Genomic DNA, 19,907 nt, shown 5'->3' on the forward strand with positions numbered 1-19,907 from the left:
TTGATCATCTCATCCCTTTAATGTTGCTTTCTGATGTAGCTCTTGCTAGTGCTAAGTAATAAATGTTTTATAATGCTTCAAATAAAAATAGTTCTCAAACACAATTTATAAAATTTGCTGTGCTCTGAGGCTAAAATAAATTTATTAACTATTAATGAGGATGCTGATTCTTTGTGCCTGCATGTTTGCATATGTATAAATGCCCAATGTATAATGTTATATGTAGTTTATATTACATATACCCCCAAAACAGCTTAATAAACCTTTAAATTATTTTAAATTAAATTACTTTAAATTAAAATCTGTTTAAACATATATATGTATATATTTTGCCTATGCATACAGGATTAATAAAGTTTATAAAAACAAAACGAATATCCCACTTGCATGACCTACCTCAACAATCCCAAGGAAAAAAGTGTTATTCTCATTTAATAAGTGAGAAAACCAAAGCAGAGAATGTCAACAACTCGTTCAAGGTCACACAGACGTTACTAGTGGTTTGTTGTTACGGTTTCCACTGAAAATTTTTCCGATTTTAAAGCCTTTATATTTCCCACTACATCACACTCACTCTACGTTTTTCACTCCATTATTTTAAGGCATTCTTCGTTTAAATTTTCCAGGAAAGTGGGAGAAAGTTTGGAAATAGTGAAAAGGTGCAAATAGATAACTCTAACAATAGCTACAAATTTACTCATCACTATGGTACAATGATTTATTACCTAAGACATCATTGAGGACTTAAGCTAGCTATTCAAGGTAGTTCTCAGAGAGGCACACTTTTACAATTCCCTACTGAATATATAAAATTTAGCAATACCAAAATACACAAAATGCTTGTTATTCAGTTGTATAACATGCTCCATTTTGACACGTCCAAAAGAAAACATTTCCCCCCAAAATTCTCAACCCCTCAGAAAATGTATGTTCTTTAGGGGAAAAAAAAAAAAAGCTTTTCTTAATGTGTTAGTTCCAGTTTGCAGAGAAACAGATCCCAAGACAGGAGTAGGAAAGAGGTTTATTGAGGGATGGAGCTGGAGTGGGTGGGGAGAGACCTTCTGACTGAGATGGGGGTCTGCCCTCTGTAGAAAAAGAATGGGAAGGACGATGGATTGGGTAGATTTTTCCCACAGATATGTTTATGGATTAAATTGAGTCTGACAGTGTGTGTGAATCACTTAACAGCTCCTTTGTGCTAAATGAATACTCAATAAACATAGAATTCATTCTTAATCTCCATTTTAAAAAGTCATTGCACTGAAAATTGTAGATGTTTATTACAAGCCCCCCCCCCCCCCCCCCGCATTTTCTTGGTAACAGATCTTCACTGTTACAATGGAACATTGACGTCAAGCTAGTGGTTCTCCTTTCTAGAAAGCTTAGTAAACAATCTTCAGACATCCTAGAAACAGGAAAACTTCCTAGGTAAAGCCGAGTGAAAGAGAAAAAGATTAAAGTCGACATTCATCCTGTATGGCTGCTCAAATAAAAAATTCCTTACTTCTATTTTAGAAAAATTTCTTGGAAATATTTGCAGTTTTCCAGAAATATCATATAATTTGCAAATATTTTAGAATAGAGCATTTGGATTAATGGGCAAGACTCATAGCCAACTATTATCCTATCCAACCAATTCTAACTTGCACTTAATTGAAAAGTTGAAGTATTTAAAAATAAGATTAAAAATTGCATCTACATATACAAACTAGCCAGACATTGGATTTAGTGGCTAAGTCAATTTAGTAAAAGTAAATTGGAATCTTTGAACCAAACATTTGAAATGAGAAAAAAATATGATTTAAGTTTAACTTGATAAAGTTTGCCCAAAATTAAATAATTCCAAAGTTATGGGTATTAAATTTAAAATTGAAAATGACATTTTAAAAATTCCTATTTTGACTTTAGAGGAAGAGGCACCTAAATATGTGAAATGTTAATATGTATTTTATGCCACATGTGACATTTATTCCAGCATCCTTCATTTTAAAGTCTAAAAACATACATATTCATAATAGGAAGTGTAAAATATCCATAAAAATGTAAAGAAAAATAAATTAAAATCAAAAGTGATTTGTCCTTGTTTCTAACTACCTAAAAAACCCTATTGTTAACATTTTAATGTACGTCCTGAATAAAGCAAGCCAAGGTAATTATTTTTTTGATTTAAAAAATAAATAACAGGTTTAATACTCAAATAGCATGCTCTCTTATTCTTAAAAATTATATTTCTTTTTCTCTTTGATTGTGGGCCAGTAATCATTAACCATATTATCTTTTACTTGATAACATTTTTTTTTTTCTTTTTTGACCGTTCTTAAGCAAATGGAAGGTCCTGGGCCAGGGATAAAATGTGAGCCACTGCCGTGACCTAAGCTATTGTTGCAGCAATGCCAGATCCTTAACCCACTGAGCCACATGAGGATCTCCTTAACTTCCTAACATCCTTAACTCCGCCTAAAAATACTGAATGGAAAATATTACTTCTTTTTTAAAGTAAATTTAAATGAACTTTTTACTTTATGTTTGTGGCAGTTTATAATGTTCCTAAATCTAAGAAACTTCTGTTTCTGAAAACTACATTTGGGAGTCTCTACTGAAATTAGGAATTCATTTATACAAATATGCCTTAGGAAAAGTGTGAACAAAATTCCTGAAAGACCAGAACACTGGCTACTGAATGTCTTCTGTATATAGACCTGTGCAGCTTCTTGGCATAACAAGTAGCATTTAATAAGAAGGGTAGTGAAACTTTAAACTTCTGAGACCTGTTTAGTCTGCATAGTGCACAGGCACATAGTCTATTAGAGTGTGAGCTTTGGCATTAGATTTGCTTTTTTTTCTCTTCACAGTATATTCTATGCAATATAGAACTAGCAAAATTTTAAAGTATAAAGAAAATGACGCTGTGATTCTTAACTAGTAGGTATATGCTTTTAAAAGAATGTTTTCCTGTGAGAGCCACTGTCTGACACTATCCTTTAATGTGGGGCTGGGTGTGAGGGGGAGTAAAATAGATAGATAACTGTCCATTTTTTCTCTTTCACTCGCTCTCTTTTTTTTTTTTTTTCCGCGGTACCCGAATAATTCAGAAGTTCCTTGGCCAGGGATTGAACTCATGATACAGCAGTGACCCCAGCCATAGCAGTGACAATGCCAGATGCTTAATTGTGTGCACCGCTAGGGAATTCTGACAATTGTCCATATCTAACATGCAGGATATATTTGATTTTCTAGAGAAGGATTTTTAGTGACCATTAGATGGAAGATGCTATTTTTGCTAGGTCACACTTAAGAGATCATGGGAAACATGTTACAAGAAAATATTTTGAAAAAAATGTATTTTGAATAAAATGGACTTCCTCCTCTTCAAGTAATTTGAGTCATGAACAGGGAAAGGGTCCGATGATTTGAGATATTTGCATTGGAAAAAATAAGAAATATAGTTTGAATATAAGATATTATTATATGGAGAGAATAAAAAAAACAAGGGAAGGTTGTGATGTTAACAGAGGCTATTAAAGAGTCTCGGAATCAGAGAAAAAAATATGGCAACATGGAAAAAGCATGAGCTTTGGGATTGTGTAGGCCTAGGTTTAATTGAAATGAGGTTTCATTTTTAGTTCAGTCTGTTAAGAATTATGTGAAATTTGATTTCTTTGAATTCTATTGTCTTCATCTCCAAGATGGAGTTGTTTCTCAACTATTACTTATCAAACTCTTAATCTGTACCAATGACTTTTGCAAACAATGCTGCAATAAAAGTGCATGTATGTATATCTTTGCACATGGCCATAATTACATTCCAGGGTAAAATCCTAGAAGTAAAATTCTTTTTCATAGACGTTTCTAAATATCCTCTAGAAAGATTAATCAAATTATAGTCAATAGTCCAAGAAGTCTTGCCCCCACTCCACATCTCTAATCCTGGTCAGCCTCGGCATTTAATGTTTAAATCTTTGCCAATTTAATTCATAAAATTATATTTTATTATTTTAATTTGCCATCTCTGAAGCTAAATATTTATCATGCTAAATATTTTCACAAGTTTATTGGCTGTATTTTTTCTATATTTGAATTACGTAAGTGAAATGACCGTAATTTAAAATCCTTAAGACTGTATGATATGCAGTTGTGCATTGACTTTTTCTCAATACTTTACTAATTTAAAACTATTTTTTATTAACGCACACAAGTCAGGTCTGCATTGCATGAAGAGTAGCCATTTCTACCTACCTTCGACTCCTCTGAATCTGTATTTTTTTTTGTTTTAAACATGAAACCACATGCCAAGTTTCGTTTCTCATTTACCACTTCTCCACCTGAGTTGTCAGTTTTACTTTTGGTCTAAACAGAGGGTAAGAGAGAGGGCATTTCATTAAATCACTGTCTTTGGGCAAGGTTATAGTAGTGTTATCTATTTGCATATCTTTTTTAGTTTGTTTGAAAATAAATTTAAACCTACTATTCAGATGTGTTCTTGTGTTTAAAATAAATTTTATACCTAAAAATCTTTAAAGACAATAAAACTATTTTCATTTGGGGATGCCAGTGATGGGGGAGTGCACATTTCTTTAAGGAAACATGACCATATTTAGAAAATAACCATATCAAAATGATAGCTACAGGAAGTGACTTTTATATGGACTACTATGGACTTTTCCCCTAAACATTGGAAAAGATCAAAGTTATTTGAATCACAATTTCCTTTTTTATATAGCAAGCTCTTCTTGGGTGGCAGTACACTATTCTTTGATTAAAGAAGTAACTAAGGACTTGTAAACTCCATGAGGAAACAAATTCTACTTCTATTTCTTGAAATCCTACAGTCTAGTAGTGCTCTCTTTCTCTCTCTCTCTCTATACTTACACACACACACACACACACACACACACACACAGACACATATGGTAGGGAATGGGCTACTTGTTCAGTCTTTTAATAGGAAATTTTAATCCATTTATGTTTTTATTGTAATTGTTGATATGTTTATTTTTATATATGCCATTTTATTTTGTATTTCCCATTTACTTAATTTTTTCTTTGCTTTATTTTCTCCTTTCTTACATTCCATCAAGTACTTTTGACTGAATATTAGCAACAAGCTTCAATAGATGCTTATCAGCTGGGTTTGTATATCATGTATTTGTATATTTGTGTGTGCCTGTGTGTGTGAGACAGAGATAGAGATGGAGATGCAAGGGTTGTGGGGAGAGGCAGAGAGAGAGAAGTTTTATGAGTGGGTGACAGCAATATGCCTGCTTTGGGAACCATCTGTTATAATGAGGAACTCATCATTTGACATCAGCTTTTAATAATAAATTTATGGCTGTCATATTGCATTGTGTAAAACAAACACTTTTCATTCACAGTTTGATGTTTGAGATATTGACTATTTTCAAGAAACTCCACAGGTCTAGGCGTAAAAGGTATAAAATTAAACCACTGACCTATGATGTGGTGAGTAACAGCTGACCCCACTAGCAGATCAGGACAAACACCTAGGGTTGACATTTCAATTCTGTTTTATTTTCTACATATCATGCAGTATCTCTGAGGAGGTTAAACTTTACTAAATTTGTATGGAGTAAATTATAAGCTATACTGGAATTTGTAGATTTAGAGATTTGTGAAAATTTTGCAATGCACAGTTCTTAGTTACTCTCTATATAAGGAAAAGAGCAGAGTCAGAGTTCCTGTCGTGGCACAGCGGAAACAAATCTGACTAGGAACCATGAGGTTGGGGGTTCGATCCCTGGCCTTGCTCAGTGAGTTAAGGATCCGGCATTGCCATGGGCTGTGATGTAGGTCGCAGACATGGCTTGGATCCCAAGTTGCTGTGGCTCTGGTGTAGGCCGGTGGCTACAGCTCTGATTAGACCCCTAGCCTAGGAAGCTCCATATGCCACGGGTGCAACCCTAAAAAAATAAGACAAAAAACAAACAAACAAAATAAATAAGGAAAAGAACAGAGTAGTTTGCTGAAGACTCTGCCACAGAACATTTTTTAACTGACCAAATGAATTCTGTTACATTTATAGTTGTACAATGATCATCACAACCCAGTTTTATAGCATTTCCATCCCAAATCCCCAGCCCACCCCCTCCACCCCCCAACATGTCTGCTTTGGAAAGCATAAGTTTTTCAAAGTCACGTAACATTTTTTTAATAATTAAAAACTGTTTTTAGTCACATAATTTTTTATGCATAAAATTTTATTCTAAGAACATCACAAGAATAGCTATATCTTCTGCTAACATAAAGTATTTCAGCAAGAAGAGCATTTTATATTTCTTTTTGAACTAATACTAATAAGGAAGTGAAAACTTAATCAGAATTTATAGGAGCTAAAAGATAAAAATATTAAATTTCCCATCAATGTTAACATGAAGAGCTCATAGATAAAGACTAACCCTTGTTAATATAGGAGTGATAGTAAGCTAGCTAATTATTAAATCTCCTTAATTAGATAATAAGAAAATCACTGAATGATTTCAGACTGAAGATATCATTTAATTGGTTTGTAGAACATTATAAAAGTTATATAAACATTATATCATAAATCCTTTAAATGGGCCACTTGCCTAAATTAACCACAATTCACTTAATTACATGTGGCCAACTCAAAAAAAAAAAATTCCACTGTAATTTTAAAGTGCCTTTAGATCTTAGAAATTTGGTACTCATACATATAAACCAAGATTTTTTTTAGTTTAAAAATAATCTGCCAATTTTACCTCCCTCCTTTCACTTTAGAATACATGGACATTTCATGTGAGTTTATATTTCATGGTGATTTAACTTATAAGAACTTTTACTTTATTATTTGTTTGGCATATTGGATATTTATTTATTTATTTATTTATTTATTTATTTATTTATTTTTGTCTTTTTGCTATTTCTTGGGCCGCTCCCGCGGCATATGGAGTTTCCCAGGCTAGGGGCCGAATCGGAGCTGTAGCTGCCAGCCTATGCCAGAGCCACAGCAACTCAGGATCCGAGCCGCGTCTGCGACCTACACCACAGCTCACGGCAACGCCGGATCGTTAACCCACTGAGCAAGGGCAGGGATCGAACCCGCAACCTCATGGTTCCTAGTCGGATTCGTTAACCACTGCGCCACGACCGGAACTCCTGGCATATTGGATATTTAAAGTAGGATTTTTTTTTTTTTAATGCTGTAGGTTAATCAACAACTTATGAAATTCCCACTTATCAAATACATTTAGGAAATGTAGCCCTATTAGGAAAATGATAAAGATAACAAGAGACAAGAGTAACTCAGCCAAAGGTGGATTTTTGCATTGGCAATTTTATGTATTTATTTATTTAGGGCCACGCCCATGGCATAGGTAAGTTCCCAGGCTAGGGGTGGAATCAGAGCTGTAGCTGCTAGCCTACACCACAGCTACAGCAAGGCCAGATCCTAGCCAAGTCTGCCACCTACATCATAGCTCACTGCATCTGCAATTTGAAGTCAAGTTGCTGGAAGTGTTTTTCTCTGTACACTTACATGTAATGTCTAGTCATACTTGCCCACTCCAAAATTGATAAAAACAAAGAATGGTGACTCAAAGAAAAGAACTTAAAATAAGAACAGGCATTTGCAAGGGACAATCCAATCCATACCGGCCTCTGTGGAAAGCAAAATCCAGTAACCATATACAAATCTGGTAATTAGAATTATCCTCCTGGTTTTTCTCCAGATGGCACTTCTCTCTCCCATGGGGCTGGAGGCATCATCTTGCTAACAGGCTACATCAGTGGCTCATTTAGAAATAAATTTACAATTCTTTTACAAGTGTTTGACTTTTGTGAATGAGCCCTGTAGGAAAACTTATAGTTCTGAGCGGCATGCCCATCTGACAAGTCATTTCTCACTTCTGAGATCACTTGGGGAAATAGAGAATGATATGAGGAGTTAAGATGAATCAGAGGAAGATTTCTTTTACTCAGCTTCCCATCACACTGTGCTTTTCTGCATCTATTTAAAAATTAACTTGTGACCCGTAGTAACCGAATCCTCTCAGTCACGCACATAGCTTCCTTTAAGACTGTTATTCTCACTCAGAGGTGATTTTTACCTGTTAGAGTGGACAAACTGCGGGACTCTCAGGACTATCAGGTTAGTTTTCATCTTTCTACATGGCCAAAATGGAGTGAATGTGTGTTTGTGACTATGTGTGCCTTAATTTTGAAATTAATTACAAGTTATCAGACAACTTCTTACCCAGGCTTTAATGGAGAGTTTTCTGTGGTTAAGCTCTCAGAGTAACAAACCAACTAATCACATTTTGAATGTTTTTCTATCAGAGTAATGCTATCTGTATTATTATGCTTGTTTTTTCTTCCATAATTGGCACCTTATGAATATAAAGTATGCTAAGATTTTCTTAAGGCACACAAGTAGCTTATCTATTTAAAGTATTAAAAACTACAACACTATATTTTTCTTCAATGTTATTTTAAATATACCCAGAAAAAAATAAAAGGGATGAAACAGAAGTAAGATAGATTCTAATATTTGTTAAAGGAGAATGATTGTCGTTTGATATTCTAGTTTCAGAATTTTGACATAATGTTCAATAATTAATGATAGAAACTCAATAGTTTTACATAACTTTTTACTCAATATTTAAAAAACCTTTACTTGTATTTATTAGTCTTATGATATCCTTGAGAATTCTGTAGACATACATATTACCAACAACACTTATGTATGAAAGATTAAAACATGTTTGATGTCCCAACATTAATGGTGAAGCTAATAACTCAGGTTTTCTCATTTCCCAACAAATACCTTAGCTGATTGTGCTGTTTTTTAGAGCTAGCATTTATCAAAGGCAATGACTTTGTGATTAGTTATAGTGCTTTTGTTGATTTGTTTTAAAAAGGTGAATGCTTTCTACTTTTTGTATTTCTTAAAATTTAAACTTTGGAGATCTATTTAATTATTTTGAGTTTGCTTTTGAAGTTTTCCAAGAAACTTTATTTCTTATGATTTACAGTCTTTTTTCCTCTATATCTATAATTTGTTAAAAGGCTGTTAGAAGATCAGTACTAATTGATATGCTAATAGAAATTAATACAACATAGAAGAATGCTTATATAAGGAAATTATATTTTATTTAATAAAAGTTTAAGAGAAATTAACAAATTAACCAATTTATAAAACCAAAAACTTCTAAATAAACTATAATATGAGAAGATGTCCAATATTTGAGATTTCCCTTAACATCAAAGATACATAGGATAAGCTTTAATTACCTAGTCTCTGATAAGATTCTAAGCTTTCTCTGATTTTCAAATGTATTATTTCAAAGTAGAATAGTACTTCATTTGAGTCCACAGTGAGAGTAAAAACATAACCCACTTTATCTTGAATTGAAAGATATTTATAATAGTAAGTTTGCTGCTGCGAAGCCTTCTGTGGTTTCTTCTAATTTCATTTTTTACTTCAAATTCTTTAAAAGGAACATAATTACAAATCGACTTGGTAAATTCTGAATTCTGGAAAGTCTCTGGGTTTGGAAAAATGAATATAAAATACGAGTAGCTCTTTGTTATGGATTTTTCACTTCAGCTGAATACAGAGCATTCTGCCTTACTATCTTATTGGATCAAATCTTGAAATTACATACATCAAGCAAATAATGCTATAAGGAACGTGTAGTACTAACATTAATTAAATTACAAAATAATAATCTGTAGAGGTTATAGTTAAGCATTTTATGACCTTCAATTACAGTAGTAGTAACATTTTTATTTGATAATTAGATAGCTAGGTAATTAAAAACATGTAATTAGAGCAAAGTCCTATCTTAATTTATAAAGGCAATACAAACAAAAGGATAGGAAAACCTCACTGAGAAATTGTTACTCCACCATTATCATGAGACCCATTTTTACCAATATATCTTATAAGGAAAATAAGTCAAATATTGTCTTAGGCTTTCTTGTTAAAATACTCTTAAAGACAAAGTGATAAAGTTAAGTCCCAAATCAGAAACACAATACAAAATAATTTTATCCCCATGAGCTTTCACCAGTCCAGTGTCATTGTGAATGGTGTAGGGTGAAAGACAATGTTGGAAGATGGTATAGAATCACCATACAAACCTTTAAAGGTTAAGGCCAGAACCTCACTTCATTACTCAGAAACAATTAATTACTGAGCACAGGTATATTACATTATTTACTACTTGCATTGTCACCACATTTCTCACCAGATATAAATAGGCAGAATCCTTTGTATGTCGTCCAATTTGGGGTGTATAAAGGATGATGTGACTTCCGGTTCCTGAGGGAGGAAAAGGCTTCAACATGAATTAACAACCATGAAGAAAGGATCTGGTCCAAGCAGGAGACTTTATCTCAGAGTTCAAGGACACTTAAGAGTTGTATTTTGCCTGGTGAACTTGATTGGCAAGGATCACATAAAGTCTCTCAGCTAAAGGAAACCAACTTATGGCCTAATTATATCCACAGACATAGGGACTTTCTATTCATTTCTTTAAAATTTAACTCTTCCTTGTATTTATGAAGCAATATGAATACCTCACTTCTCTCTTTGTCACTGACACAAATTAACTCTCTAATCCACCAAGAGAGCTTGAAATGTCACTGTCTCTTTTAGAGCGACACAGACCTCTTCCTCCTTCTGGCAAAATCTTCCCCCTGAATGAAGTTGGAGAGAGCCTTGGTGAGGTCTGATGTCTCAGTGCTGCTCCCAAAGTCATAGTTCTTCAGACATGGGCACAGACAGTGCACAATGGCCCGGCGGATGTAGCTGTCAAAAATATAGTAAATGAAAGGGTTGACACAGCTATTGGCAAATGCCAAAGGCCCACTCACCTCCATGCCCCATTGGAGAAACGCTGAAGAAAAGTGGAGTTCTTGCTGCAACCCAGAGACAATGGCCAGGAGCTTGAAAGTATTAAAAGGCAGCCAGGAGAAGACAAAGGCTGCCACGACAATAAAGATGATCTTTATGGACTTCCTCAGCTTTTTGTTATGCCTTCCTGACTGCTGGTAACGGACACACAGCTTCCTTGTGATGCAACAATAGCAGGTCACCATGCTCACCAAAGGTGCAAAAAAGGTAAAAATTAAAGCCACCAGGGCCCAAGTCAGTTTAATTGAAGTGGCCTTCTTCTCTGCACAGTATGGCTTACCATCAATCAGGGTAAGCTCCCTGGATAGAAGAGTAGGCAACCCCAGGAGGCAGGAGATAAACCAAACACTGGCACAAACTCCATACGCACAGTCTCTCCTTCTGAGTTTCCTGGATATGGCTGGGCACACGATGGCCAGGTAGCGATCAACACTCATGCAGGTGAGTAGGAAGACACTGCAGTGCATGTTGACTGAGATCACGTAGGAGCTGCCTTTGCATAGGAAAGAGCCTGTCCTCCACAATCCTAAAGATCTTTCTTTATCCACCCAGACAGGCAACGTGATGAGGAAGATAAAGTCAGAGGCAGCCAGGTTGATGATAAAGATGTCGATCAGTCTTTGGCTGCCCCGTTTGAAATGCAGTGCGCTCATGAGGATGAGGTTTCCCAACACTCCAATCAGGAACACAGCTGTGTAAAAGATGGGCAGGAAGACTGATGTATAAGGAAGATGGGAGGGGGCCTCCTCAATATCAGGATTTTCGCTTGTAATGTAGGAATAATCCAAATACACTGAGGTTGCTTCTGGGTCCATCACTGTTTCCATCAGGTGCCAAATCTGGTAAGTTTCCTTACCTAGGAAGTTTTTGTATGAATTTTAGAAATTGCAAGGCAGCTTCTTTTATACTGTGCCCACCTCTTCTCCCTGCCCCACCTCCTGCCTTAAAAGATCTTCGGACAAGTATAAAAACAAAGATTAAAAAAATACAGTTTCTACCAATCCTCAGAAAGGGCCTACAAGGAAACACCACCCTGATTGGTGTTGGGTGGTTGTGGTTATGGTTTTCTTTATTTGCATTTGCCCAGGAAACTGAGGTGCTTTTTGACTTCTTTCTTCAAGATATTCATTTTTTTTTCTTTAAATCCAGAAATTAGGAACTGAATTCACTTTTTCTCCCTTACTTAAAAATATCTTTGATTTTTTTAAAATTGAGAATCCTTTTGATTTAGCCTCCTGTTTCACATACAGGGTAATGTTTTAATTTTAGAATTTTAAGGTGGTAACATCGAAGATACTGTTTTCATTTACATCATTGGTGAAATGTGAAGAAAATAGTCTTCCACTGCATAAATAGTAAATTGAAAATTTACCAAATCTTACCAGTCTGTATCTATGGCAAACATAATGATTCTGACTGGGGTATTAGTTTCTTCCCATTTATTTGGCTCTTTCAGTTCATATATAATTGATCCTGTCTCATTCAGTAAGTTTTTTAAAATATTCAAAATGCTGGGACATCTTGTGCTTTTATTATTATTTAAAGTTTTTTTTGGAGTTCTCACTGTGGCTCAACGATAACGAACCCGACTAATATCCGTGAGGGTGCAGGTTCGATCCCTGGCCTTGCTCAGTGGGTTAAGGATCCGGCGTTGCTGTGAGCTGTTGTGCAGACCAGCAGTTGAAGCTCCAATTTGACTCCTAGCCTGGGAACCTCCATGTGCTGTAAGTGTGGCCCTAAAAAGCAAAAGAAAAAAAAATTTTTTTTCACTACAATTAGCACAACACTTTACACATTGTTGGTATTTTGGAAACACTGCTTTGAGTTGATTAGGAAGACTCTTGTTTTTGTGATCTGATATAATGTAGCAAGGATGACTTCATTGGGGTTTAACTATAGGCATTGTTGTTACTTACGTAGCTTCCAAACATAGGCTTAAAAATCACACACAGCGATTTTTCCACTGTTATCTGTTATTATAATTCAACCAATGAAGTTCCCTTTTGTTGGCGTTAACATCTTTGAGTAGGAAATTTTTCTCCCTACTAACCTTCAAATAATCCTTCATCGGTCTCTAGATCCCCTCGGATCTTCTCTTCTTTACATTTTACTGTGATAGCAGTGAAGTTTTTATTTATTTTATTTATTTATTTATTTTTTTTAGCTTTTGAGCTATGTTTTTAAGTTCCTCCATACATCAGTGAACTTCACTTTGTGAATTAGTGACTTGACAACAGATAAAGCTGCATTAAGTGACCTTACAATTGTGGCAGTATAGGCACATAAAAGGGAGATTTGTGGTTCTTTCAAAACACTTGATAAACAGGCCAGGATCCAAAGGAGTCCAGGAGTTCCTGTTGTGGCTTGGCAATAATGAATCCAACCAGTATCCATGAAAACTCTGGTTCAATCCCTGACCTTGTGCAGTGGGTTAAAGGAGCTGGCGTTGCTGTGGCTGTGGCTTAAGCTTCCATGTGCCACAGGTGCAGGCCTAAAAAGACAAAAAAAAAAAAATAAATAAATAAAATAAAAACCCAAAAAACAAAACAAAACCAAAAAACAAATCTTCCCAAACTCCAAGGAGGTCTATCATATTTTTTCTCTCTTCTGTTCCATTTTATTAAAGAAGACCATAGTAAAATATAGAAAATTCTGAAACTGTCTCCTTTTCTTTCAACTGCTTACTGGCCAAAATGGTTCAAGGCTTGCCACACACTTCTGTTCTTCTCTCTTTCCTTCCATTTCATTTCACTGTCAAAATTATAGATTCAGGTTGATATTACTTTTGCATAGATGCAAATATAATTGTTAAACATTCGAAGTCCTTTCTGTTGAAGTTTATTTATTCCATAATTAATATATTGAAAAGAACAATCCTGCCTTCTGTGCTCCCTCCGTCTTCTTCCTGATGTGTTCCATTGTCAGCCTAGTCTCAGGCATGTGAGTCTAGGTCAGAGGAGGATGAAGGTCCCCTGAGCTGGGGCAGCCCCAGAAAGTCACTTGGGGGTTGATTTATGGGCCTGGGTCTGCCTTCTTTTGTGTCCTTGGCTGCTCTGTATTGTTTCCAGAGAAGGTGGAGAAGGCCGTATCTTTCACTGAGTACAGGCTGCGGAGGAGATAAACCAATTAACTTTTTGACATTTCTGGGATACAAATCTTTCCCAAACTAGATAAACCTTAAATATTTAATAGAATAATTCATTTCGTCAAATAGCTTGAAGTAGGACAATATCTGCTTGAAAAGGATTGAAGGGGTAAATGTAAAATATTGAAATGTTTGGATACTATATATATATATATATATATATGTGCATATGTATTAAAGAAATGCTTATATGTATTTAAATTTGCTTTATATTTATGCTTTAATTGTATTATTTGAATTTTGCATTCAGCAACCACAAGTTTGTGTAATATTTGAAAAGATAAGGTTGAGTCCAGGTCTAAAACATTAAAAAAAATTAGATGTGTCTTAAGAATTCTACATAAAAGTATTATAAAATGGAAGAATTCATGCTCACACTCGTAGGTGTTCTTTCAGCGTTGTAAAGTGGTTGGGCAGCTGATGAAAACTATCTAAAATAAATCTGACTTCCTCAGTAAACTCTGAAGCAAAAATAATTTGCTTATCATATATAGTCACTTTGAATTATGGTACTTAGTGGTAGAATGCTGCAAAATAAGAATACCCATCGTGGATCAACAGTATCTTGAGACCCACGTTAGAAATGTTTTGAGCCCAAAAAAGGAATAAATATCATAGTACTGGTCTTTTAATAAGTCAGAGAGTACAAAGCTATTACAAGACAGAACCCACAATCAAAACTGACTAGATAAATTAGGGAAGGTCATATTTCTAAATAAGCTTGGAGCAATAATTATTTTTAACTTTGACTGCTCTTTGAAATAAAATGAGGAAACTAACAGTAAAATAAAAAATTGTACATACACCAAAACTCAAAAACAACACTGGATACCATAAGCATATGAAAAGGCAGTATGAACAGGGTGTTGACCAAAAAAAAAAAAAAAAAAGGTAAGCTGTAAATAGCAGTAACTGAACTATAGCACACATCACCTCTTTAGAATTGTTTTACTAGAAAAAAAAAAAAATTAAACTTTCTTCCCTCATCCCTGGTAAAGATCATTGCTTTCATCTTGTGTTCTCTGAGACTTTTTACCATACTGCTTATAAAATACTTATTACCTCTCTTTACATGGTAAGTTGTTTTGGTGTCTGACCTCCTGAGCTGATCATGAGCAACTTGAAAACAGAGATCACCCATTGTCTTTCTGTCAGCCTCCAGCTTATAGTAGTTACCCAACTAAAGTCTTTTTTTGTCCTCTTAAAGCCAGTGTGGCTGCCAGACTACACTATTCATGTCAGAGTCACCTGGGGTGCCTACTAAATTCTAGTTTTCTGAACCTGGTCCCAGTCTGTCGAATCAGAGCCATTAGGAGTGGAGTCTAGGGCTTTATGTTTAACGAGCACTGAAGGTGATCTTTACACACTAAAGTTTAGAATCACTATTCTAAGGTATTCATCTTAACCAACTTTATACATTATTGTTATTATTTCAGTTAACTTTTTAAAAAATTTATGCTTTGTTATTATTTCAGCTAACTTTTAAAAAATCACCATTTGAATGTCTTAGAAGTCTTCTGGCCTGGATCTCGGAAAATTTTAGGAATTAATTTACACCTCAGGACTTTCTGTTATTCTGTATTCAATTCCTGAAATATGTTCAGAATTGGCTCAAATGTTGAAAACGGGTAGAGAGTAAGTTGACCACTGAAGCATCTGCTCAGGTGGCTATATTGTCATCAGACAGCCATAGATGTGAGTTACAGTCTGCTTCACAGGTGGACTGAAAGTTCTGTGTGAATACAGCCACCCCCCACTGGCATTACAACATATTACTTCTGTTTCTTCCCTATCAACCCCTGTGGTCCCAACATATTAGTTCTGTTTCTTCCCTACCAGCCCCTCTATCATGTATTAAATAGGATTCACCAGATTATGTAGCATATAGCACTGTAAAAAGAAATCTCTGTTCATATATGCTCTACTGATATGTCCCAGAATAAATGGCCAAAATCATGAAGCAAACTATTTGTTTTTCATAAATCTTGTCAGACAGGGTGATTTTATATTCATTTGTTAGAAACGCTCTCTTGTCCATATCTTATTTGAGCATCATAAAATGTATAGCTATTTAAATTATTTAAATTGCCCAGTTTAAGAGATCTATTTACACTCTAAGAGTTAGTGATTTTTTTTTTTTATTCTGATAGTTACCTGGAAAGTTTAGTGCAATACAATGTAATATATCATGCCAAATTAAGTGGCATCCTTTTGCTGCTTTTAGGGTCCTCCTCTACTTCATTTATTGGATTATTTCCCTTGGCACCCCATATTTACATAAACAGCAGTGATGTTATGATTCTAGGCATGTATACTTTAGGTTTATTCATAAACATTGATTTAATCTGGATTTAGGTTGTGTACAGCAAAAATTCTATTTATTTACATTGGTGTCCTAGTACCCAGCACAGTGTCTGGCATACATTAGATAGATAGTCAATAAATGTTTGTAGATCTGAACTGAATTATGCTTGAATTTTGAGTCATTTCCAATGAATACAGACTTTTCATAAACTTCATGGACACCTTCCATTTTTCATTATAACTGTTTATTGTTGAAACAGCCAAGGTCTGAGTTGCTGATCTTTTCTAATCAGAATGCATTGAGTCTTCCTCCTTTTTCTTTGTTCTGCATTTCCCACTCCCTCTGCATTCTTGGATATTGTGTAGGCTGAAGGTGTAAGATACATGAATTCTCCAGTGAAACTTCAATTCTGTGGATCTATGACAATCATATTTTGGAGCTATGTTATTCTCCTTTCAGCAGAATTATGAATCATAATATTTTAGAGCTTTAAGTGACATTAGTGGTCATCCAGTAAGTCACTTTACTAATGAGGACACTGGGGCCCAGAAAGTTGTAATTTACTGAAGATCCACATTGATGATTTTGAAATCAAGGACAATTTAAATTTAAATTTCTCATCTACATATGGTCCATTCTCTGTCCTTCAGAAGCATGGACATCCACTGCAGCTCTGTGTAATGTTTGACAGGAATTACTGAAAGGAAAGAGCCATTTTAGATGAACTTTTCTATTTGCTTTGTCCTTGATTAATTTAGCCATTGTTCTACAAGAAATTGTTACAAGGAAATTCAAAGAATGATATGATTTTTTAAGGATAGCTGGTGACTGGAACCCAGAACATGCATCTATTTCTACTTTCACCCTTTCTGCATGCCAAAGTTCATAAGGAAAACAACCAGGATAAAATTATATGAGAAAAAGATAATGGGGATATATATTGCTTAATATAATTTTTAATTCCTTAAAAAGTACAATTAAAAATAATATTTAACTATCTTAGGGAGTCTGGTATTGAAGGGAATGCTCGCATAAAGAGTTTTGTAAGCATACAATATAAACAAGTTATAATAAATGCATATCTATATTTTTAGTTTATTGGGTTTATTTACAGTGCAGTGTAATTACAACACCTTCTTGCTGAAACTAGGATGATCTTTAATCAAACTAAGCCAGAGGTCTAATTCAACTTTGCTTTTAAATCTGAATTTAATGGACTTTACCTTGTTGCACTAAATAATCTTCAATATTTATGAAAATATGTCAGGCCAGCTACTCTTTTCCAAACAGTGCAGTAAGAAATGGCAATAGAAATTTAATTAATTTATTAAGGACTTATTTTGCCTATCTACGCAATGAGCAAGCACAAATACAAGACAGAAACCCCCAAGACGTAGAGATAAATAAGAAATACAGTGTTTGGTGGTAGTGGGCGTCGCGAGGTGGTTCAAGTGCCCTGTGCTGAATGGGAAGGATGGTCACAACTTCAAACATACAGACACTCCCAGGGCTATACTACATGGGTGACCGAAATGTGTCTTGTATTTTTCAGGCATTCTGCAGACTTGATGGATAAAAGCATCACCCTCCTTTGCAGGTCTTGCCAGAAACATCAGCCTCCTGAATTATGAAGACACATGTAAGCTATGAGCAGAGCTAACAAAAGATGCCTGGAATCTGGTCCTGGCAAGTCTTTCCTAGTCATCAGGCATTTAGTCCAGAGATTCATTAAGTCTCCTGAAGTGAGCAGGGACCCTTACCTCCAATAGCAGCTTATTCCTAGCTTCCAGGAAGAATTAAGAGCTTTGAAAGGGCGTTGTTTTTTCTTTTTTTTTTTTTAAAGACCATACTCAAAGATTACAGGTCTTGAACAAAATATTTACAAATAATAATTTAACAATTGTTTACTATGCCCCAGGGCCTGTGATGGGTATTATACATATTTTCTCATTTAATCCTCACAATGATCATGTGGTATAGGTACTATTGTCAACCTCATATTTTGGAGAAAAGAAAACAGATTTAAAGAAGTTAAATAAATTGTCTAATGTCACCTCAATATTCAAGCTTGAAGTGTTATTCCCTGGTCTCAATTCTCTTGTCCGTGAACTGAGGTGGTGTCTTCCTCTTCCTTTTCTAAACTTCTCTTTAACCTGGATGTATTGTAACTTCACTAGAGATATAGTTCTGAAGGTAGGGAATTTCTAGAGAAGGTCAATGTATATAGCCATTTCCTTGTGAATAAATGCATGGAGGGGTTCTAAATGCAAATTAACAATTTACTGTGCACTGCTACCATTTTCTCTGGTTGGTTCCTCTGACAATTCTCCTCTGGCAAGGTATTCTACATGAAAATCCAGTCATATTTGAATATTATATTCTATTACCTTATTTTACTTATGTGTTAGATATGAATAGCAGTTCAACTTAGGCAAAAGAAATATAGCTAAAGATAGAGAAACAGATAGCTATGTCTTCAGTCTGTCAGGGTGGTAGAAATTTAGTATCAGCCTGGGGCTCCCACCTTTCTCCTGTTCTGTAGCTAAATTTGAAGGCATTTGAGGGGTGAAGTAGGGTTTGACAGCACCTCTGGTCCTTGAGTTGGCCGTCTCTGTAGGTACCTGTTGAGAAACCTATCATTGCTGGTCTCATGCCACATTCATGGGTCTATACACATCACTACAGAGATGTCCCTGCTTTCTGTCTGTGAATTTATATGCAATACTTGAAGGCTCATTTTGTTTTCTCTGAGCCATAAAGTCATTTGCAGTCTCTCAGGTTGTGCATGATTCTTTCTGCTTAAGGCAATGTTCTCAAAAATTCAGTCTTTTTCATACTATATAAACAATTTTTTATTCACTTTTTTTGACATATCTGGGACTCTCAGCATTAACTTAATGTTTTTCTTTAACTAACTGTAATTAATTTTAAAAGGATGCTTTACTACAATAGAAAATATCACTTGCCATAAAGAGAAAGCAGCCAACAAACAAAAATTGTATGAAACCCAAAGGATGCCATTACATGCTAGTTGGATACTGTCTGTCAGATTACATCCTTCTTAGTCTAAACTTAAGCAATAAAATCAGAAAGACTATCTGGTGCAATGAGAGCGAGGTTGTGAGAGAGTAAGTCAATGGGTTATCATCTCAAAAGTATAATCTCATTGCTGTTCACAAGTAGGGTAGTGGTGAGGAAAACACAAGATTGGAAAATCCGACTCATAAAGTCACAACTAATGAGTATCAGTGACCAGGCAGGTCGCCTTACTTGGTGGACGTTCGTTCCTTCCTCAGTAAAAAATAAGAATCCAACAGCCCAGACCTCCCTTTCGCGCACCGACTGCCCCTCCGGAGCCAAACTACACCTCCCACAATTCGCCGCGCGCGGCGCCGGGAATGCCGTCCGCTGCCTCTCGCTGCTTTTCCTCTGTCCCTCCTACAACTCCCACAAGCCCCCTCGGCTCTGTGGCCAGGCCCAGCCCGGGGTGGAGGCGGAGGCGGAGGCGCGGGAGTTATGGAGGGGGCGGGCTCTGCAGGGAAGTGCGTCAGAAGAGGCGTGGG

At 35.5% G+C, this 19,907-nt stretch overlaps 1 protein-coding gene across 1 annotated transcript; it reads right to left on the reverse strand.

Annotated features, from left to right (window-relative positions):
* Positions 1-9,107: 9,107 nt before the first annotated feature.
* On the reverse strand, positions 9,108-19,810 carry GPR15 (G protein-coupled receptor 15). The gene is made up of 2 exons (XM_021070686.2): positions 19,615-19,810; positions 9,108-14,000 (listed from the first exon to the last, which is right to left on the reverse strand). Exon 2 carries the CDS (start codon positions 11,719-11,721, stop codon positions 10,633-10,635), a length of 1,089 nt encoding a protein of 362 aa, XP_020926345.1. The 5' UTR covers positions 11,722-14,000; positions 19,615-19,810; the 3' UTR covers positions 9,108-10,632.
* Positions 19,811-19,907: the final 97 nt, after the last annotated feature.

Source organism: Sus scrofa, chromosome 13 (genome assembly GCF_054392235.1).
Source record: "Sus scrofa isolate SSC_HxYL_T2T_F1_AM1 chromosome 13, Sscrofa_HxYL_maternal_Yorkshire_Landrace_v2.0, whole genome shotgun sequence".
In the NCBI taxonomy this organism is placed as follows: domain Eukaryota; kingdom Metazoa; phylum Chordata; class Mammalia; order Artiodactyla; family Suidae; genus Sus; species Sus scrofa.